Source organism: Giraffa tippelskirchi, chromosome 5 (assembly GCF_054371585.1).
Source record: "Giraffa tippelskirchi isolate mGirTip1 chromosome 5, T2T-mGirTip1v1.2.pri, whole genome shotgun sequence".
Classification (NCBI taxonomy): Eukaryota; Metazoa; Chordata; class Mammalia; order Artiodactyla; family Giraffidae; genus Giraffa; species Giraffa tippelskirchi.
In genome coordinates, this window is record NC_137279.1 from 98455612 (window position 1) to 98477932 (window position 22321).

The 22321-nt window shown below is 43.3% G+C and overlaps 1 protein-coding gene and 1 long non-coding RNA gene across 6 annotated transcripts; one reads left to right on the top strand and one right to left on the bottom strand.

Moving 5' to 3' along the window:
- Nucleotides 1–242: 242 nt before the first annotated feature.
- On the top strand, nucleotides 243–22062 carry ENSA (endosulfine alpha). Of its 4 annotated transcripts, none has more exons than XR_014053068.1 (5): nucleotides 243–440; nucleotides 2112–2237; nucleotides 3540–3706; nucleotides 14762–14909; nucleotides 21824–22062. XR_014053068.1 is itself a non-coding variant. In XM_081487765.1 (4 exons), the coding sequence occupies exons 1-4, from the start codon at nucleotides 384–386 to the stop codon at nucleotides 14769–14771; spliced, it is 360 nt and encodes a 119-aa protein (XP_081343891.1). In that variant the 5' UTR covers nucleotides 243–383; the 3' UTR covers nucleotides 14772–16120. The 4 variants fall into 4 exon arrangements, 2 of the variants coding, with proteins under 2 accessions (XP_081343891.1, XP_081343890.1); XR_014053069.1 differs by lacking the exon at nucleotides 21824–22062 and adding an exon at nucleotides 15238–15597 and having other exon boundaries at nucleotides 14762–15112; XM_081487765.1 differs by lacking the exon at nucleotides 21824–22062 and having other exon boundaries at nucleotides 14762–16120.
- Nucleotides 13133–18373, bottom strand: LOC145505492 (uncharacterized). 2 transcript variants are annotated; one of them, XR_014053071.1, is made up of 4 exons: nucleotides 18209–18373; nucleotides 18022–18087; nucleotides 15765–15907; nucleotides 13133–14775 (listed from the first exon to the last, which is right to left on the bottom strand). It is a non-coding gene; the product is annotated as an uncharacterized LOC145505492 (long non-coding RNA). The 2 variants fall into 2 exon arrangements; XR_014053070.1 differs by lacking the exon at nucleotides 18209–18373 and having other exon boundaries at nucleotides 18022–18094.
- Nucleotides 22063–22321: the final 259 nt, after the last annotated feature.

Sequence of the window (22321 nt, forward strand, 5' to 3'; positions counted from 1 at the left end):
CAGCCCAGTCTGACCCCCACCAAAGGGGTAAAAATGCCAAAGCTACCAGCACCACCCCTTAACCTCCCCCACGTGCTTCCAATTGGTCCTTGTGAGTCACTCTCTTCCCAGATTGGCGTTCCAGCTTGCCCGTCGCCTCCATAGAACCCACATTTAGCCAGCAACTATTGGTAGATCGTTACGTCATTGCCCTATCCACCCTGCTCCCACTGGCTCCCATAGAAAGGGGCGGTCGCAACGTCACAGGCAAGGGCCGCCATTTTGACTGAGCAATCCTAGTGACAGGAGCTGAAGAAGCAGCGCTGGTTGTCCCGTTTCCCCTCCCCCTTCCCTTCTCCGGTTGACTTCCCGGGTCCCCCACACTCCACAGTCCCGGTCCCACCATGTCCCAGAAACAAGAAGAGGAGAACCCTACGGAAGAGACCGGCGAGGAGAAGCAGGTGAAATGGAGGGGGTGCGGTGGGCGAGTTGGGGGCGATTGTGATGGGGTGGGAGGCGGTCTCCCACCAGTGCGGATTGGTCGCCATGGTCTCGGGCTCTGCAGGGGTTGGCCACGTCTTGCGTCATGCAGGGTGAGTTTCAACATGGCCTGCTGCTTTGGCTCTGGTTAGCTGGCTGGATTGTCAATCAGTGTAGTACCCTTCCTGATTGGTCAATAGACCTACTGCTCGATATATTGAAGCTGTGCTGTAATTGGCCGAACCTGAGCGTGGGGCGGGTGTTTGGAAAGAGTGGGTGAATGAAAGGGGGTTGGTGGTCTCGGGATGAGATGTATGTTATTGGTTAGTAGGGGTAAAATGAACCAGCAGCTAGGCTGGGTCCTGCATTCTATATCCTCAGAAAGATACAGGTCAAAATACAGACGTTTGAAAACGATCGGCACTGGGGGAAGGGAAAAGAGTAATTATTATCATGGCTAATTTAAGACGGCAGCTTTCTCAAAGAGACCTATTTTGACCGCTGGAGATGGTCTGTTGCCCACCTTCAAAGAGGACCTTACAAAATTGAAGAGGGCTCGAGTTTCAAACAATATAATGGAGGTTGAACCTAGGAAAGACCCCTAGAGAGTCGTGAAAAGAAAGACGCCACCATATTTCCCCCCGACTTCTAAGGTAGTGGGGACTTATTTCACCCGCAATTCTGTGATGGAAACACGCCAACTTCTTTAGGTGTTTTGTATTTGATTTGTAACATTTAGTACTGGACTCGGGTTCATGAAATACCCCTGGGTTATATCTGGGCCAGGTTTTCAAGGCAAGGGAATGTAATTCCACTGAAAAGAGCCACAGGTTGGCTTCATGTCCTTTTTTAAAAAGTCACTAAAGAAAAAGGCGGCAGGGCCCGCAAAAAGGGAACCAGAGAGTAACAACAACAGTAAGAGACCCTGCGAGTTAATTGGGCTCTTGGCATATTTCCCAAACCTCCATCACTAGGGAAGGTGTTGATTTTTGGGCAGAACTGGTGGGTAAATACTAGTGAACCCACTGTATCTTAATTTTTCTGAGATTAATCTCTGTTTACTTGTCACCTTCCTACTATAATGTTTATGGAAACAATGCTGTCCATTATTGCTGTCCAGTGCTGACCATTGCTAAGGTGGGGCTTTCTGGAGAAGGCCACAGAACTAGCCTCCATAGAGAGATTTAGCAAAAGCCTGGCTTAGAAGGGAACATCGCAGCAGTTATCCCTCTCGATTTCCCATTTGACCTGTACTGTGTTTTACAGACAGCTAGGGATCTCCCTACTAATCTTGCATAACCAGAATCCCTGCTAGCTCTTTTCTGTCTTTCCTAGCTTCTGTTCTAAGCGAGCTACTGCTTGCTCTTTGAGTAAAGTATTGTTCTTCGGTATTAACTTCAACCCAGTACTCACAGGTCACTGGGGTGGTTCCCTGGGTGTAGTGTGACAAACAACTTATCTTTTTTTTCTCACAATACAGTCATCTTGAGCTTTAGGGATTTGAACAAAGGTCTGGCTTTATTTTAGAGTATGAATAGCATGTTTACAAATGGGTAGATCTCCAGGTAAAGGTAATAGTGTAAAAGTTAGCAGATATTAGAAGCAGTTGCTTCTCAGTGTTTAATTTTACTGGCCCCATTTGTTTCCTCCAGGACACCCAAGAGAAAGAAGGTATTCTCCCTGAGAGAGCTGAGGAGGCAAAGCTAAAAGCCAAATATCCAAGCCTAGGACAAAAGCCTGGAGGCTCCGACTTCCTCATGAAGAGACTCCAGAAAGGGGTATGGAGCACAATCTCTTACCCTCTTACTTTGGAACCAAAGGGGCCTTAGGGATGAGATCTGTGGAAGTTCTGCTGAACACTGATATGAAAGTTTTGTTGTTGGGCAGTAGTAAAGAAAAATTAGAAACTTGTAAAAAAAAAAAAACCCAAGGCAAATACTGTAAATTCCTGAAAGGGTATCAGTTATTTTCTGATTTTCCTCAGGATACTAAGGCTTAATGGAGGGGCATTTAGGAATGGCCTTGGGAGAGTGAGGGAAGGATGTCAGAGTCTGGAATGCTGACAGCCTCCAGACGATTGCCTATTTGGATGGTGGGAGTTTTAGGACTGCAGATGTAGGATTAGAGCTAAATTTTGGGGTGCATCATTTCAGAAGAAAGGCCATCTGTCCTACAGATTTCCTCAACTTGGAATGGTTTCTTCAGACCCTTGAAGTTAGCACCAGCCATTAACTATGCTCCCTGAAGAGACTTACTTTTCCAGTCCAGAATAGTCCTTCTCCCAAGGGAGAGTCTTACCTTCATAGCCTTCTAGCTCCTCTTCGGGTTCCTCAGTCCTCAGAGGTACCTAAAGCTGACTGAGGGGTTGTCAGTCATTAACCTAGAGTGTATTTCTCTATGCGGATGAAATGGAGAGGGAAACAGATCCCTGTGGAGAATCCCAGTTACTGAGTCTTAGTCACAGATGATGATGTGATGCTGATTTGCAGTTTACCTTGCTATAAGCAAGACAGGCGTGGGCAGGCTGTCACAGCCATGGAACATGTGTGGGAGTGCTTGGAGTCAGAGGAAAGTACATTATCCTCAGGAACAAGCCCAGTTTCTATTCATAGTCTGAGAGAATAAGTTCTCATTTTGAGGTTGTTAGCTTGAGGTTGATCTCCTACTGATAGCCCCAGGTTGACCCTTTATATATCTTATTCATTTCTGTTTCCCCAGCACCAATCCCATTAGAGGCTAATAGGTCCTTTATAAACCTTTGGGATTAAAGTCAGCAATATGGTTGAAGCATCATGGACTCATGGGGCTACAAAAGGCTATAGGAGCTATCTCTTAACTCCAAAAACATACACCCTAGCTGGGAAACTGCTTACAAATGTGAAAAAGTCAGAAGACACTGGGGAGAAAGCATAATTAAATATAGTTAATACTAAGCTATGTATACATGAGGCTAATCAAAAAAGACTTGAAAGATCTGAGCGTGGATGGAGGTTTATAGGGTTTATAGTGGACCTGAGTCTCCTTGCTTTTGAGGAAGACCAGAGCTCCTCACTCACCTAAACCTCCCTCTTGTCTCTTAGCAAAAGTACTTTGACTCAGGAGACTACAACATGGCCAAAGCCAAGATGAAGAATAAGCAGCTGCCCAGTGCAGGACCAGACAAGAACCTGGTGACCGGTGACCACATCCCCACCCCACAGGATCTGCCCCAGAGAAAGTCCTCGCTCGTCACCAGCAAGCTTGCGGGGTAACCTGGGCCCCCTCTGCTCCCCTTCTCACCCACTGGACTTTTCTGTATCATAGGCAGGGTTAGAGTGGGCACCTAGTTGTCTCTTCTCAGCTTGCTCTCCAGAAATGACTATGCTGCTTCTGGGGGCTGCTGCAAATGTAACATGGGCTAAAGAGAGGCTCTGAGTTCACTGCTTCGGTTAAACTGAGATTTCCACACCCTCATGTGGCCCAAGTAGGGGCTCAGAAATAGGAGCCTAGGATTGGATAATGCTGCAGACTTTCATTTGTATGAGAAACGGGAGATTTCATTTCTCCTTTTGGAAGAGAATGTGTCCCAAAATAGGTGAAGCTAAGCCTTGGGAATAATATGACAGGTTTAACATCCCGAGGCTAACCTGAGATGATTGGGAAAGATAGATTGAATGAGATCTGTTTTCTGTGCTTTAAGTGTTTTGTCCTTTGGGCTGCTATTGCTTTCATGTTTTCATTATGGCAGGTTTAGCAAATCCTCAAAAAGAAAAATTGATGTGCTTGCCTAAAACTATAATGCCCACCTAACCTTCTTTACTCAGTGCCCTGGAGGATATTATTCATGTGAAATGGGCACCTTCTCTCTCTCTTCCAGCATGTTGCTTTTTGAAAGTATCATGGGATAGTGGGAAGAACACTGGGTTAGCAGTCAGGATATCTGGGTTCTGTTTCCATTCAGTTCTAGACAGAACTGGCCTGTAGCCTTGGTCGAGTCCCTCCACCTCTCTGGATTTCTGCTTCCTCATCTGTAATATAGATCCAAATGTAGATCAGATTGGTTCTGATTCTAACATCCCGAAGAACTCTGTGCTATTCATTGTAAAACCACAAGTGAGGAAGGACCATAGATGAGACTACAGAGGAGAACTCATTGAAGACCACATGAGGAGAGAAGTTGCGATTTAGGGATTATAAACAGGCAAGAGGACCTCATGAGTGTCATGGTCTTTGAGGATCAAGAAAAAAAAAATTCTAAGAAGCTAACCATGAAAGCTCTTGCCTCTGCTCTCACTTCTTTCCCACAGTCTGGGCCTTGGCTGCTAAAAGGCTCCTCTGGGAGCCAGGCTGTGGGCCTGAAGAAACACGCTCAGTCATGCACATGTGGAGTCCCACATTTCAGATGTTCTCAGCTGCCAGGTGTATTGTTAGGGAGACAGGAAGAAAAGGGAAGAACGGTCGCTCCTGGGCTTAGTGCTGCTGTGGGGCTGGAGCAGCAGGTTCTCAGGAGATGATTCACCTTGGAGAAAGCTGAGGAAGGTGGTTAGGGAGAGCTAGAAGGAGCTCTGAGAAATCTCTGCCTTTCTAGAGCTCAGCTCCTGTGCTCTGAGAGGTAGCAACGCTGATCATGAACCAGGTGGAGGAAAGAGGGGCTGCAGGTGACCAGCATTGTCTGATTATCACTAGCTTGGCCTGAACCATACTGAATGCAGTCTGCTAGTTAGGACAGGGAGGGCCAAGTGAGAGCTAGCAGTTCGAGAGGAAGAGTCTGTCTGTAGTCCTCTCTTGACCTCTCAGCCCACCAGTTCTGATATGCCACACATCTGGCCCAATGAGAACAACTGATGAACTTGCTGATGCACACATGAGGCACTGGGGTGTGTCTACACATCTTTCCTGACCAGCCATTCACTTTTCAGGCCGTCATTCAGATTGGGTAGGAAAAAGTTGGTGAGGAAGGAATGGAGAGAGCAGGATGCCGTGATTCCCTGGCTCCTAGGGCAACTCCTTGACTGTCACTTGTAATTGTATATAATTTTTGTGTTTCTTGCTTCATTTCCTCATACCGTCTTCCTTAGTCTAAAGTCTATGTGGGAAGGGGAAAATGCCGAACATCCTTGTATAGTTTCCTCAACTGTCCCAGACATGTTGTACATAGATATGTCATGTTATTATATATATAAATATATATATAATTTTGTACGTTTTCTTCATCTCCGATCTTCTCGAATTTTGTACTCTTTTCTGTCTGAGCTGCTTTCTCTATCAGTCAGTGTGAATCCTCAAGACTGAAGTCACAGTGAGTCTCAGTTTTAGGAAGCAATAGAAGAAATAGGGAAATCAGAAAGCCTAGGGGTCTCTCTTTCACCCGGTCATCTTCAAAGCTAAGGAAACAAAGAAACAAGCTACTTTTTGTAGATGCCACCTGCTTCCACAGCGTGAAGTGCATAGCTTCCATGGCAAAAAAGAGTCATTTTGAAATTCAGTTTGCTTTGATTAAACCTAGAGTATTAAGTCCATCCAAAACAACACGTGTGTTGTCTGACCCTGGCCTCCATGCAGCTGCCACCTCATCACTCTGTGCCCCCCAGCCCCAATTCGTCCATCTCCACTGCGGCAAGTGGCTCTGGCCATGCCCCTGAAACTGAGCCTGCTCTGAAAACCTCGTTATTTTGATCTTGTCTAAGGAATTTTTTTCTTTGTTTTCTTGAATATCTCCAAAAAGACAGAGAACAGTTTTGTAACTAGACGAAGACAGGAATTTTCCTTTTCTTTAAAAAAAAGAAAGACAACTCTCTGGATAGGATTAAGACATGTGCCATGTATCCCCAGTATTGACAAATATGGAAGAATGATGGGGTAGAGACTGGGGTGGAACTTAGGGTTTTTTCCCTTACTACTTGACAGTGTTTTCTTTCTCTTCTTCTGTGTTCGTCCGCAGTGGCCAAGTCGAATGATGCTGCCCGGGGCTCCGCCAGATCCTGAGACGCTGCCCCCTGGGTCCTGTGCTGGCTCCTGCCCCTCCCTGCTTTTGCAGCCAGGGGTCAGGAGGTGGCTCGGGTGCGGGCTGGAGAGGCAGAAGCCCCTGCCCGTCGGTGTCCCAGCGCATGGAGCCCCTTGGGCCGAGCACCAAGACCTTGACTCTTTTTTGTTTTTCCTTTTTTTCCCAAGTAATTGCTGGGAGACATCTCAGTGAAATACTGGGGGTGGGGTGGGGTGGGGCGTTGAAAGGGTGGAGTGGGAGATGTGAGGGGTTATGAATTAGGTCTTAGAGTTGATAACAAAAACATTCCTAACTATCCTCCTCCTTGGCCTTGTGGCTGGTGTGGGGTGGGGGTGGGGTGGGGGAGTGAAGTGGACTAAAGGTGAGGGGTTCTAATTGAGCTGTGTAGAAGAGTGCCTTGCTAGCTTGGATATGACTGGGGACCTGATGTCAGATAAAAGAAACCGTCTAAATATGAAAGATGCAGATGACTCCTCTGGTTCTGCAGAACAAGCTAAGAACTGAATGTTAATGGTTTGGGTGGGGAAAAAAGTGCTGTCCTTGAAGCCGATTTGCTATGGGAAGAAGGGCAGTGAGTGTGGGAAAAAGGGGATGAGTGTGGAGAGCACTGCAGAGCCCAGGGGACTTTTTCAATATTTGAAATAAAAAACAAACAAGAAGATCCACGGAAAAAAAAACAAACCAACCCAGAAATACTCTGCAGCAGTTGGTGTGTTTTATTGGGGTTTGGCAAAAGGGAAGAAAATAAGACTGAAGACACCATTCAGGTGAAGCTGGTGTGGGATCCTGAGCCTCTAACTAACAGGGGCCCTTCAGATGGGATGTGTCTGGGTTCCCCATTTCCATCATTTAGGGAGAGGGTGCAGGGATGTTGGCGTATAGACCAGGACTTCTATAGCTAATGCAATGATTAATCTTCCTCAGGTTCTGACTCACAAAATGAGGGGTTTGCGGTGTTTGATCTGAAGGGTTTATTGACACCTGAAGATTACTCCAGGCTAAGCATGAAAGGAAGCCACTCTGTTTTCCCTTTCAGTCTTCCTTTCCTTCTCAAGTTCCCGTGTCTCTGAAGAATTGTAACCACTAGTGATCAGCCTTTCTGCTAGTGGCCAGCAGGAGGCAGAGTCACTTCTTTCCTCATGATGTGCTAACCATTGCTGAAATCCTGCCACTGAAAGGGGTTTAAAACTACCTGTAAGTGTAATTTACAAAAGTGTTGCCAAAGGAGAAACAGACACACTTTTCTTCTGTCACACTCACACCAGTCTACTGTGTGTGAAGATGGAAACTTGCCCATTTGCCCAAGTCTGATTAGGAGATTTTACCATAATTATCTTCTTAAATGAGCATGCATCAAGGAAGACAGAATCCCAGAGACAGTAGATATTCTAGAGAAATTTCTATCTCATTGACAGGGTGGAGTACTTCTAAACTAGAGAAGGAATGTTGTTCTCAGCGTGTGATTCATTTTCTCTTCTTAATCAGAAACTTTCCAAATAAGTTTTCAGCTTCTCAGGAAGCTGACTTTCTCTTTCCTAATTTAGTCAGGGGACTGCGATGCCTCCTAACCATCAGCCTTTCTGAACAGCATGCTAGACACTGAGCTAGGTGGTTTGGAGATACATCAGAGAAAGGCATGCCTCACCTTTAATGGGGTTTCTTATCTAACTGGAAGAAAATAACATGAAAAAGTTCATACACTTCAGTAGTATAAACTTACATCTTAAAGCTAGGAGATGTATGAGTGTTTATTATGATGGAGTTTCTGAGTCTTATTCCCCTTAAACCAGTCCCATGACTTCTTTTTGAGCACATTGTCCTTACTTTTATGTTTGCCAAGTGGCAACAGCTGGGCAATAAGGTCAACAAGGCTCCAAATGTGGAAGCATCTAGTTAAGTTCCATAAGGTCAACAAGGCTCCAAATGTGGAAGCATCTAGTTAAGTTCCATTTACTATAAAGAGAAGGGATGTTGACATAGAAATGTTATTTATAAGGTGGCAGTGCTAGTTTACTGAATTCCTTGAATTAACATCTCTTAACTTTTAGGCTTTTACATGCTTTTTCCATTACTCTTGGCTTTCCTGGTCCTTAGGTTTAAGCTGTAGCCTTAGGAATCCTGGGGTGCCCAGAAATGGTCATTGCTGTTTCTGTTCCAATTTAAAACCTGCCTTTCCTTTTCCTTTACTCCCATACTACAGGGCTAGGCAGTCAGGAAGCCCGATTCTGCAGTGCTTCAGAAAACTTTCCTGTCCATTGTTTTAGCTTAGTGTTTTATCTTTATTCCAAAGAGGGGATTCAAGGGTTCTGCCACTCCTCCAGCATGGTTGAGTGATAATTGTGTTGACAAGTCTCAGTTGAGCCATCTGATATGCAGGGTGGCAGGGATGAAGTCACTATTATTATTGCCCAGCCACATTTATTTTAAGCTGATGTGGCCTGAGCATGGAAAACACAGGCAAAAGAAAAATATCTGGGAGTATTGCCATTGGAGATATCTTCTGTTGGTCTGCCAGCCACACCCACACTAGCAGCCCTCCTGTGTATAATGCCCTCTACTGGATCTTGAGGGAGGCAACAAGGAAAGGAAAGATCTCTTCCCTTGGAAGCTAAGGTATGACAGTGGCATGCAAATAAAAGCAAATTAATGTAATAAGATCCCACAAAGCATACGGGATCTTAGATCCTTGACCAAGGATCAAGCCCATGCCCCCTGTGGTGGAAGCACGCAGTCTTAACCACTGGGCCACCAGGAAGGTGTCCAGATTACTGTAGTTCTAAGCAGAATTCCTGTGAACTAAGAGGAGGGTCAGGAGAGGAGTTGTTGGCTGAATTTCCTTAGAGATGGGTGACTTACTTAAAAAGATAAGGCCTCCCATACTTGGGCAGTGATATTTTAATTCACAAGTAATTGTTGAACTCGGGAAATACTAGCAGTTTTTGACTCTTAGCTTTGCAATTGGAAATATTAGCAGTTATTGGGCAAATAAGCAGTGTAAGAGATGGTGTCTGCCCTGGAAGAACTGAAGCCTCCCTGAGACAGCACTTCTACATATAATGCAAGATAGTGGTAAAGGAATTCTGAGAAGGGAAAATTCAAAGAGCTGGAATCACCAGGTAAATATTAGTGGAAGAAGTGGAAATTGAATTGGCCTTAAAAGATGGGTAGTATTAAATAATCTAGTTCAATTATTAGTTGATAAGTGCCTATAATATGCCCCTGGAGTAGGAAATGGAAACCCACTCCAGTATTCTTGCCTGGGAAATCCTGTGGACAGAGGACCCTGGCAGGCCACAGTCCATGGGGTCGCAAAAGAGTCAGACACCACTTAGTGACTAAACAAACAACTTTCAAGAAGATTCCACTCTGGTGGGGAAACTACACATGAGGAAATCATGCTACAGTGTTAAACTTGCAGCAGTAGAAGCTTAGCTACATAGAGGAATAGGGACAAGTATTTAATAGTAGTTAGATCTAGCCCACTGCTAAGACCTTAATTTACATCATCTCATTTAATCCTCACAACAGTTCTACGCAGTAGATAGTATTGCCATTATACAAGTGAGAAAACTAAATCAGTAACTTGGCCAAATCACACAGCTTCTGAGAGTGGAGGCAGAATTCCAGTGCCTGCAATGGGATGGCGAAAAGAGTGATCAGGAAACGCTTCTACTACCTGGACTGGTTCAATCCCTGGTTAGGAAATTAAGATCTCAAGCCACACAGCACACCCCAAAAGAAAGTAATCAGGAAAGGGTTCATGGAGCAAATTCTGAAGGAGAAACAAGATTTTTCTAGAAAGATGTGAAAGGGCATTTTGGTAGTAGGACCAACACTGAGAGAAGGATGAGGCAATGTGGAATCCGCTAATTTTGCAGTACAGTATCAAGTGAGTCCTAGGGAGGGACCGGAGACCAGGCCAGAAAGGCAGACAGAAGGATATGATTTGCAGGCAGGCATAGGAACCATGGAACTGACTGCAAAGAAGAAATCTAGTTGGTTCTGTGTTTTAAATAGGTCACTGCCAAATCGTGTGGAAATGAAATTTAGTCGTTTAGTCACTCAGTCGTGTCCAACTCTGTGACCCTATGGACTGCAGCATGCCAGGGTTCCCTGTCCTTCACCATCTCCCAGAGCTTGCTCAAACTCACATCCATTGAGTCAACGATGCCATCCAACCATCTCATCCTCTGTCATCCCCTTCTCCTGCCCCTAATCTTGCCCACCATCAGGATCTTTTCCAATAAGCCGACTCTTTGCATCAGGTGGCCAAAGTATTGGAGCTTCAGCTTCAGCACCAGTCTTTCCAATGAGATTTAGAAGTGATAGATTTAGCGATGGACTGATTCTAGCATCAAGTTTCCTGGTTTTAAATCCTGATTTTGATACATTTGAATGACTTGAGACAAGTTTCTTAAACTCTCTTTGCTTCAGTTATTTTATAAAATAGGAATGATGTAGTACCCACTGTACAGTATTGCTGTGATGATTAAACAAGATAGAGCAGGTAAAGCCCTTACTTCAGGGATTACAGCAGTGCCTAAGATGTGGTTCCTGCCCAGGGAACTTATAGACTGTTGAGGGATATACTGAAGATAGGTAGACTGACAATAATTAGAGTAAAGGATTCGGAGCTAAGATAGGGAAGAGCATAAAATGCTCTGGAAGTACAGAGTCTGGGCACACACCTAATTTGAGTAAATGGGAGAACAGCCAGGAAAATCCTTTCACAGAGAGTAGCTTCTGAGCTGAAATATGATGGAATAGTAGGACTTAGGGAAAGGGGTTAGATTAGGAAAGGGGGCCTTCCAGGTGGAAGGAACAGTCTGAAAAGATGCAGAGGTATTACATTCTGGAAACTTAAAATAATTGAGTAAATGTAGCATAGTATGCAAGGAATGAGGCTGGACCTGGGTAGAGGTAACCAAGGGTTAGGTCACAAAGGGCCCATTAGGCTTCATCCTGGAGTCATTGTGAAGCTGCTGAATAAAGATTTTGAGCAAGGAAATGACATGATCAGATTGGCCCCGTAGAATAGTCTTTCTGATTGTAGTGTCAGGAAGAGACTGGAAATGGTAAAATGGGTGTATTAAAGATACTACTAATGGGATGGAAAAATTGGGAAAGGGAAAGGCTACTGTGGAAAGGAAGATGATGAATTCAATTTGAGACATAAGTTCAACAAACATCTAAGTGGAGAATTCTGTACTTGTAAACTGTTAACCATGGGTTAGTTGAGGTACAATAACAGCCTGTATGTAGCTACAGTACTATAGGTTAGATATGAGGAGGAAATAAGGTAATAATAGTGGGGATGAAGAAGAATGAACAGACTCACGAGATACATGAGGAGTACAATCAACAGAATTTGATGTGGGGAGTGGGACTCGGGAAGAGACAGGACTCGATTAAAAAATTCTGAGGTTTCTGGCCTGAGTTACTGGGTAAACTATGATGCTGTAATCCAGAAAGAGAATACAGCTGGAAGAGCAAGTTTGGCATGGAAGACAATGAGTTCATTTTGCAGAAGAGTTGATATGAGGTGCCTGTAGGACATCCAAGAGTAGGTTACTAGATTTATGTTAAGTTACTGGATTTATGCATCTAGAGGTTGGAGAAAATTTCAGAATAGGAGATACAAATTCTGTAGACCTCAGCATACACTAGTAAAGCCACGGACATGTAAGTATGGAGAGCAGAAAGACTGACAAACTGACCCGATGAAGGCTGACACCTGAAGGAAACAGAGAAACAGGCTCACCAGAATAGAGTCAGGATGATGTGGTGCCCAATGACAGAGTTAATGGAGAAACTGAATCAGTCAGTAGTGTAAAGTACTGTTACAAGTTAAGTTTAACTTTCACTGTGTAATAAAGTATTAGTTGCTTAGTTGCATCTAACTCTTTGCAACCCAGTAGTCTGTAGCCTGCCAGCCACCTCTGTCTATGGGGTTCTCTTGGCAAGAATACTGGAGTGGGTTGCCATTCCCTTCTCCAGGGGATCTTCCCTACCCAGGGATTGAACCCGCATCTGCTGCATTTCAGGCAGATTCTTTACCATCTGAGCCACCAGGGCACCCCCAAATTTCAAGAAAGCAGCGTGCCAAAATTGTGAATAACTGTCAGGATAATGGTTTAAGGGGTGTATGTATGTTTCTACTTTCTGTAGGTTTCAAGATTTTGACAATGAGCATGTATTTAATGATGAGAGGTACTTTTAATTCTAAAAACAAGAATAAAATCACAGAATTTTTTTTTTATGTACGAAAGGGTGTCAGTTTGATTTACCAGTTAGTAATCTTTTTAAGATAGCATATTAAAAAACAGAGACATTACTTTGCCAACAAAGGTCCGTCTAGTCAAGGCTATGATTTTTCCAGTAGTCATGTATGGATTTGACAGTTGGACTGTGAAGAAAGCTGAGTGCCGAAGAATTGATGCTTTTGAACTGTGGTGTTGGAGAAGACTCTTGAGAGTCCCTTGGAATGCAAGGAGATCCAACCAGTCCATCCTAAAGGAGATCAGTCCTGAGTGTTCATTGGTAGGACTGATGTTGAAGCTGAAACTCGAATACTTTGGCCACCTCATGCAAAGAGTTGACTCATTGGAAAAGAGTCTGATGCTGGGAAGGATTGGGGGCAGGAGGAGAAGGGACGACAGAGGATGGGATGGCTGGATGGCATCACCGACTCGATGGACATGAGTTTGGGTAAACTCCGGGAGTTGGTGATGGACAGAGAGGCCTGGCATGCTGCGATTCATGGGGTCGCAAAGAGTCGTACACGACTCAGTGACTGAACTGAACTGAACTGAATCTTTTGGGACCAGTTTCAGTGTATTGGTAGAGGTAGAATCTTGCTTGTAAACCTGAGTGGTGTGTGAAGGTTTTGTTGTCTGTTATTGTTTTAGGATGGGAATGATAGGCATGTATATTTACCAAGTAAAAGGAACAAGTAAAAGTAGAGGCATCATAGAGAATGATGATAACCAAAAAGCAGGGCTTCAACAAGGGTGGGGTGTGGAAACAAGAACTCAGGTGGATGTGGTTAATTAAACAAGAGTTCAGCAAACATTTATTGAGGACATATGTGCCAGCCTCTGTACAAGGTGAGGTACTGAGGTTAGTCTAGTTAGCAAGCTGGCTGAGTAAGAAATTGGTCTAAAGCAGAAGGACATATGCCTCATCCTGCTTAAGACTCAAGGTGAAGATACAGAACTTTGTTTGCAAAGTAGAAATAGAGACACAGACCTAGAGAACGAATTTATGGATCCCACAGTGGGAAGGGGTAGTGAGAAGAATTGGGAGACCGGGATTGACACATATACACCACTATGTATAAAATAACTAGTGAGAACTACTGTATAACACAGGGAACTCCACTCAATGCTCTGTGGTGACCTAAATGGGAAGGAAATCCAGAAAAGAGGGGAGATGTATATGTATATATATAGGTGATTCTGAGCACACATAGCTGATTCACTTTGCTGTACAGCAGAAACTAACACAACATTGTAAAGCAGTAAAAAATAATGTTCTTAAAAAAAGATGAAGATAAAACAATGGGTAAACTCACAGCTGTTTGTGAATAGGGGTCAGTGATTTATAGGAGTCCTTGTCTGACAGCTTTCCTGTTCTTTGTGGAATAGGATGTGAAGTCACTGCTTGACAGTTAGCAAGGTGGGAGTTAGGAGACTTAAGAAGAGTGGCCATAGTGTTGAAGAGAGGATGAAAGGGAGGAGGATGAAAGAGATGACAAAAAATACTATTATTAAGTAAAAGAATTAGGAAACAGTGTTGAGGATCTAACAGAAACTGTGAACGTATAATCCTTGGAATGCGTAACCCATTGGAATGGTGGTCATTGTTCAATCACAAAGCCGTGTCAGACTCTTTGCAACCCCGTGTACTATAGCACACCAGGTTTCCCTGTCCTCCACCATCTCCCAGAGTTTGCTCAAGTTCATGTGCATTGAGTCAGTGATGCTATCTTACCATCTCATCGTCTGCCGCCCTCTTTTCCTTTTGCCTTCAATCTTTCCCAGCATCAGGGTCTTTTCCAATGAGTTGGTTCTTCACATCAGGTACCCAAAGTATTAGAGCTTCACCTTTAACATCAGTCCTTCCAATGTATATTCAGAGTTGATTTCCTTTAGGATTGACTGGTTTGATCTCCTTGCAGTCCAAGGGACTGTTGAGAGTGTTCTCCAGCATCACAGTTCGAAAGCATCAGTTCTTCGGCACTCAGCCTTTTTTATGATCCAACTCTCAATGACACCGTTGGAATGGTATCAGTTCATTTATTTCTGCTGTTTTCTCTAGCAACACCTAGCTGCCTGGGTACAAGAGCAGAGAAGACTTATTATTGTGTAGATCCTGGATCATGATTTGTAGACGGATGAAGAGGATTGACAGAGGAACAAGGGGACAGAAGGTGTTGGTGAAAGAAGGAATACTTGATTCAGACTGGGTAAGAAGGTAGGCTAAAGAAAGTATGACAAACTCAGGTCAAGAGAAGTCTTAATAAGGTCAAAGAGCAGATGATTTAGAAGTGATAAAGCTGGAAGCTCAGGACATAGTGTCAGAATGATGTTGGAGTTTAAGATTTCAGAGTTGGAACTCTTCCATGTCATGACAAGGGCAATAGAAACGTGTGTTTCAAGTGGAATAAAGGTAAAGATCATTGGGGTATTAAAGACTTAAGGGAGTTTCCATATCAAGCTGCCAGGATAGGTGGCTCATGTGTTTGAGCTTTTGTTCTGTCTTATTAAGCCTAACTGTATTTTTTTTCATAAAAGGAAAATTGAAGTGTCTAACTTAGAAAACAACAATAGCAACAGAAAAAGAATTATGGGCTTAGAGTGTTGGGTCAGTAAATCAAGGTGTTTAAATGAATCTAGAATTATGCAAGACTGGGGAGGAGAAGATGAAGCCAACTTCCAGTCCTGGTATAGGAGGGACCAAGAATAGCAGAGACTGTGAAGGAAAATTTAGCTTGACAGAATGAACTCCAAAGCAGGAGGAGTTGCATGCAAATGTCTTGGAAAAATAAGGACCTGAGGATGGCACTAGGCAACTAGGAGTGTCTCAGTTCCCCCACTTTCTGATATAGGAGGGGAAAACCCTGTAGGTCTGCAAATAAAACCATGTTTGAGGGTGGCTTCAGTGTAATTTAAATGAGTGGGTTGAGGGAAATTCTCTAAAGAGGAGTTTCTGTGTGAGGTACCAGAGAAATGACGGGACCAAGGTTGAAAGTAGGAGAGTTCTGCATTTGGGGCAGAGTCCAAAGATTATAGAGATGGCAACCACTTGTGCAATGAATTACCCTTAAGGCTCCCAACTTGGTTCAAAAGTTGTTTGGTAGAGTCTTGACTGAAGGCCTCACAGGGTTATGGAGTTCAGTGTCCTCAGGCCTGCCTCTCAAGCTTCTGAGGGGAAGATTAAGCATTCCATCTCTGCAAAGACATTCTGGGGAAAAGGGAATGGAATAGTAGTTTGAACAGTGATCACAAAGGAACAAGTAAGCTAGACTAAAGGAACAACTGGAGGAGGGTCCTTCATTCACATCTTTATCGAGTATTTGTTGACCTCCTACCAGGACTTTGTCATGTTCATTGCTACATCCCCAGTATCAAGTGTTTGGCACATATGTGTTCAATAAATATTTGTTGAAGGAATAAATTGTTCACTAACTTATGTTCAGATTAGTCTGTGAGTACTTGGAAAAAAGTAGAGTTTGACCTGTTTCAACAGTCTCTGAATGGCAGCAGTAGTGGATAAGCCAGGAAACAAAACTTCTGAGAGAACCATGTTGGAAGGTTACTCCCCACACAAAGCTGGGTCTCCCTCTTGGAAAACTTTTAGATGAGCCACATGACTAAGAACAGGTAAAGGTCAAGTGCTCAGAATGTCAACCAAGGATTGCTTTTTCTGTGAAACATTAACTTCTGACAGGAAGAGAGCACTCAACACTGACAGCCACATTGTGGTAAAGTGGCCCCTTCAGGTAAGAGAAGAGTTTTGGTATAAACGGAAGTTTTAGTGACAGAAGCACTTAATGTTTTTATAATAGATGGACTTTTTTTGAACCTTCTGATACATTTATCATGGGTAGATACTAGAGAGTAATACAAAATATGAACTCTTAGTTATTAAATCTTTATTATTGTATTTAGATTGAAAAGACTGAACTGAGTAGAATTTCCACAGTACAAAAACTTTTCTCAAATTATTCATGTTAACTGCTAGAGCAACAAGCATCGTTCTTGATCAAGTACCAGCTACCTACCTACCTTACAGTCCCAAACCCAATTAGTAACATCAAACTGATACTTGCACTACAATATTTATATTTTTAACTGCATGTAAAACTCTCATGGTAGAAATTCAAACATAAGTAGACCTATGAGGGAAATTTTGGGGGGGGTGGGTAGAGATAACTTAATCTACCTTCATACACAGCCTGAATCAGGTGGATTCCTTGAACTGTCTTTCACAGAACCTTTAATCACCCCACGCAGATACCACCTACTCAAAATATACAAGGGCTTCCCAGGTGGTGCTAGTGGTAAAGAACCTGCCTGCCAACGCAGGAGACATAAGAGACTTGGGTCAGGAAGATCCTCTGGAGGAGGAAATGGCAACCCACTCCAGTACCCTTGCCTGGAAAATCCAATGGACAAAGGAGCCTGGTGGGCTACAGTCCACAGCATAGGGTCACAAAGAGTCAGACATGACTGAATCGACTTAGCATGTATGCATGCAAATATACAAAGGGAAGTCCTGGCATCATTCAGTGATCATGAGTCCTGGTTTGACATTAAAGTCCATGTCTGAAGCATCTATTGTGATAAGGAAAGTCTGAATCACCCTCAGACTTCCCTCTATTACATTTCTGAGTCATTTCCTTTTCTACTGACCCAAACTGGGTACGTGCAGGAACTATCCAAAAGTACAGAGTTTTGGAACCACAAGGACATTTGAAATCATTGACTTCAGTGAAACTGTGGCCAAGAGATCATGCCTTTTCCCCAGTTGCACAGGCTCTGTCAGACAGCTCAAGGCCCTCTTCTCTAGAAGCTGACCTCACAGCAGATTTGGGACTCGAGCTGAAATTTTTTGTTGCTGTTTTTAAAAGTAACAAACAAAATACTCAAGTTGGAAGTTTGAGAGGAATTCAGGGCCCAGGGAAACAAGCTGCTGTCACATGGTGTTCCCTTCAAGTAATCTGACCTGTCGCTGGTGCTCCCGCAGTGGACCAAGGAGAGGACTTGTAGGACCAGCATGTTATGACTTCCGCCTTGGGACTATTAACATTTTGAACCAGATACTTTGTTATGGGAACTGTGCTGTATATTTTAGGATGTTAACAGTCTCCTCATTCTAGCATCATACCCACTAGATGCTCAGTGAGGACAATCAAAAAAGTCCCCAGACATTGCCGTGTGTCCCCTGGGATCCCCTGGTTGGGAGCCACTGCTGACTAAAGGAAGAGGTTCTTGTAACTCATGCCTGGGGCTATTTAAGCCTCTCAGCAGTGCCTGTTGTTATTCCTGCACCCTTGTGCCTGGATTTTCTCTCACCTTTCCCCCGGGTCCTCTAGGCCTTCATCAGATGGGATCCTCAGATGGTTGTCCTGAAAGTGGCACCTGTGGTGAAAATGGGAAGCAAAAATTTCTACCCTTCCTCTCTTGCACCAAGGGGATCCCCCTGGCTGGATAGGAATTTACATAATTGGTTAAAATAAGACAAAACATATGCAAACTTAACTCTCAGCTGTAACTGCTGTGAATCAAGGAAAGAGCAGAACTTTTAAGCCCCTTTCCTATCTTGACAGTGAGCTGGGAGGGGGAGATAAGGGCATACCAAAGGAATCTGCCCTTTCTGCACAATTTCCCCTTGACTCAGCTGTCCTACTTCCCCTCCTCAGCCCACACTCATCCTCACCAATGCCCACATTTAGCACTGCAAGCCTGTGTTGTCATAGAAAGAAACCAGATGGTTGCTATGAAGATTTGTTTACATACACACACACAAACACACACACACACACACACACACTCGCACACACCCTAGGGCATGGCCCAGGCAAAGCAATGGCGATAAGTGGCAGTTCTTCCTGGGATGTGTGTTTTTCTTTCTCTTAATTTGCTATTACCCCCTCACCTCTTCTGTGCACCCCATGTTTTCATGCTGCTTCTTCCTGCTCCCAGATAACACTTCCACTGACCAGTACTGTTTTTGAACATCTCCTTTGCCTCAAGAAATCACAGTTTAAGAACAGAATTACTTAACCTCCATCCCTTAATCTGTAATATGAGGAAAATTATAATACAAACCTTAGATGGCTTTTGCTAGAATTAATTTATATATATAAAGAAACTTGTGACTGACAAAGTACATTCTCAATGAATGGAATTTGTTCCTATGCTAAAATAAAGCCTGCTCTGGGACAACTGGGAACCAGCCACAGTTGCCTTTGGAAATCTTAGCTCATGCTTTCTCTTTGATGGAAGAAGAAAGCTATTGAGGGAGTGTCCTTTGTCCTGTAGAATGATGGAAGAGCAGAATTGTGTGTGAAGGGGAGATTGCCTTGTTTTTTGCCTTTGTCATACTCAGTTGGAAAGCTGTTTGGGAAAGGAAAATCTGCATATATGATCTCTTCCTCTGTGCAGTCTGAAATGAAGGCCATGGGAAAGAAAAGACACAAGACGGAAAACCATTGCCTGGCTGAAGTGGAAGCACATAAAGGAGGCAGAGTGCTCTCTGGGCCTTGGGCTCTATCTACTCTTCTCCAGCAGACCCCTCTCCAAGAGGAGCCTGCCTGTGTCGGAGTAACAGGCTGGGGCTTATTCCTACTGTAGATTCTATGCATGGTGTCTATTGATTTTGAGGGGAGAAAAAAAAACAAAAACCTGGAATTTTCTGGAACTTCCCTGGTGGTCCAGTGGCTAAGACTCTGCTCCCAATGCAGGGGGCCCAGGTTCCAACCCCTGGTCAGGGAAGTAGATCCCACTTGCCCCAACTAAGACTCAGCACAGCCAAATAAATAATTTTTTTTAACTGGAGTTTTCTAATATCAGAGAGCAGGTACTTCCACCCCTAAAAATAGGTTAGATTTCTCTTCTTCAGCTTGAATTTAGTGTGGAATTATGTTCCTACAGGAAGTCTGAGTTCTTCCCAACACACTGAGGAAAATAGAAGAAAACATTATGTACCTTGCATTTTCACCTCTGTCCTATGTCACAGAATAGACATTGGTGTCCTATTTTTCAAGTTAAAAAAAATTTGATTGAAAAAAGAAAGGTAAATTCTAAACTGAGAATTGTGGTTACATCTGGAAGGGAATTAGAGGAATGGAACTGGAGGTGATAAAAGAAATTTAGTCTCATCTATAATGGTTTGCTTTTGTTCACAAAGAGTATTTAGGTATTAACTATGTGATTAAAATTAAATTTTGAATAGTAAGACTATTTTAAATAGTAAGACTATTTGACAAACTTTTAATGAAGCTCAGAAAAGGTAATTTATCTAAGGTCATTTGATAATTACACACTCCAGAGTCCATGGCTGCCTGCCACCCCCATCCCAACCCAGAGCACATGTCCTATGCGTACCCTCATAGGGAACTAGGTTTGGAGCCAAGAGGGAGTCCTGAGCTTTCCCTCTCATGGGCAGTGGGGTCATTGTAATGGACCCTAGACCTTAGCTTGCTTTTTTTTTTAATATCACTAAAGGGAAATGTAATCAAACCATATCAGACCAAGTTGATGACAACCCTATGACTTGGTCTGTGAAGTATGACTAAATTACATAGACTCAAAGGGAATAGGGAAGGATGTAAAGCAGGATTGATAAAGGAGATTATGTTTTGCACTTAAGATTTTAATTGGATGTTTCAGCTGGGGTACCAAGACATAATAGATATGGAATTCCAAAGAGTGACAACAGACAGAAATGCAAAAGTTTAAAAGGAAATTACCAAGGACCAGCTCCACAATTGGCTGCCGTCTATGGGGTTGCACAGAGTCAGACACGACTGAAGCAACTTAGCAGAAGCTCCACAATTCTTGAACCCTCTTACCCATTTTAAGAGTATAAAAAGTGGGGATAGTGTTTACAAGGGAGACTTCTTTGGAGAGAGCTAGGACCCTGTTGTGAGTCACATCCAATCTGGGGGAGAAGGTGTAGGCAGTACTCCCCTCTTTTCAAGCCTAGAAGGAGAGGCCTTAAGGGACCACTGAAGCATCTGATGTTTGTTCCTGGGTAGGAGGTAATCATTAGACTGTGTATGACTCACGGAAGAGGAATTTCAAGGCAAAAGTTGGCTAACAAGGGAGTCTGAGGTAACAGAGCTACATCTTGGAACTAACTGCACCCCCTTCTGACAAAGGGTCAAATATACATGAATCCTGGGAACCGAGTATGGAGCCAGTTTCAATCCTACTCAAGAGAACTCCTGGAAACATAGTGGGACTCTTAACAAAAGGTTCTGTATAGAATGGATCTCTGGAAAACAAAAGGATAAGTGAGGGAGTGGCGGCCATAGAAATACATTGTGTCATGTCACTTAACTTCAGGGAAGCTGATGTTGCCTTTGGAGGGCCCAGCAGGGAATCCTCTGATGGATCCACACAAATGCCCACCAGACAGTCAGCTTTCAACATCAGCATGAGAGCATGAAGCCACCAAGAACTTTCCTCCCACTTCCTGCTGCTCCTTTCCTGGAGGTGTCAGTGTCAGCATCTAGGAAGTGAGGAGAAGCCAACTACCGCCCTTCCACAAAGCCCACTTGCCAGCTGTATTGGTCCTAACTGTGGCGGGGGAGTGGGGGCGGGGTGCAAACGCTCTCACCTGTAATGAAGACTGTGTTTGTTCAAATATTTCTGAATCATGAGTATGTTCTGCTACTACAGAATTGAACTTTAATTTTTATTACATCCTTTCAATTGGTACTTGTTAAACATTCCAACTATCATCTTTGTAGTTATTCTGTGAGGCATTTAATTGGCACTCATGGAATAAGATTATTCCTTCCAGTTTGTAGTCTGAAGTGCTTTTGAAAGGCTAAGATCCTCTCCACAATAAAGCAACTCAAAAGAAGGGAGTTTTAGGGACTTGGGGTTTGGTAAATCTGGCTGAGACCAAGGGAATTTAAAATAGACTCAAAGTCATTTGGGACCTTGAGGATCAACTAGTTCTGATTCCTCCTGAATTAACCTTTTCCATAGCACCCTGCCAAGTGATCATTTAGTTTTTTTCTTGAATAACTCCAGTGTCTTAGAATTTACTACTATCTTCACCCTCTTAAAACTCGTCAAGTATGTGAGGACCACTTCTCTATATATCTCATTTCACTAGTCTAAACATTCTCCCTTCCTTCAGTTATTGCTCCTTGACCTGGTGTGGACTTCTGGCATCTCCCTGACTACTTTCTGGATGAGTTCCAATGGTGTCAACATGCCTCTATAAGTTTGGTCCAGATGTGACCTGACTGAGGCAAGAAGAAATAAATCATCACCTCCTGGTTGTAGACTTGGACTGTGAGAGAGCCTTAGGTCCTCTTAGATTTTCTTCAGTGTGAACCCTATCACACCATTGACTCATTAAAACTAATTAAAACCTAGAGGTGTAATGTTGGGGATGAAATAGAGTTGTTTTATTTTTATTTTATAAATAATATATGAATACATTTGGTTTATAAAACATAAATAATAGAGATTAAAATCTTCATTCAAAAAAACTACAGACAAAGGCAGTCTTCCTTGATCATTTCCCAAATCCTGGTCCTTTAGTTATGCATCCTTCCAGATTTTTTCTGTCTATTTACATGTATATATATATATATTTAGAAATATGTAGTTGTATAGGATTTTTCAAACA

What these genes read in the sequence shown, in the direction of transcription:
- ENSA (XM_081487764.1), top strand. Translation starts at nt 384, where the DNA reads ATGTCCCAGAAACAAGAAGAGGAGAACCCTACGGAAGAGACCGGCGAG. An exon ending in AGACCGGCGAGGAGAAGCAG is followed by an intron (nt 441 to 2,111) that starts GTGAAATGGAGG and finishes TGTTTCCTCCAG; the next exon opens with GACACCCAAGAGAAAGAAGG. An exon ending in TGAAGAGACTCCAGAAAGGG is followed by an intron (nt 2,238 to 3,539) that starts GTATGGAGCACA and finishes CTTGTCTCTTAG; the next exon opens with CAAAAGTACTTTGACTCAGG.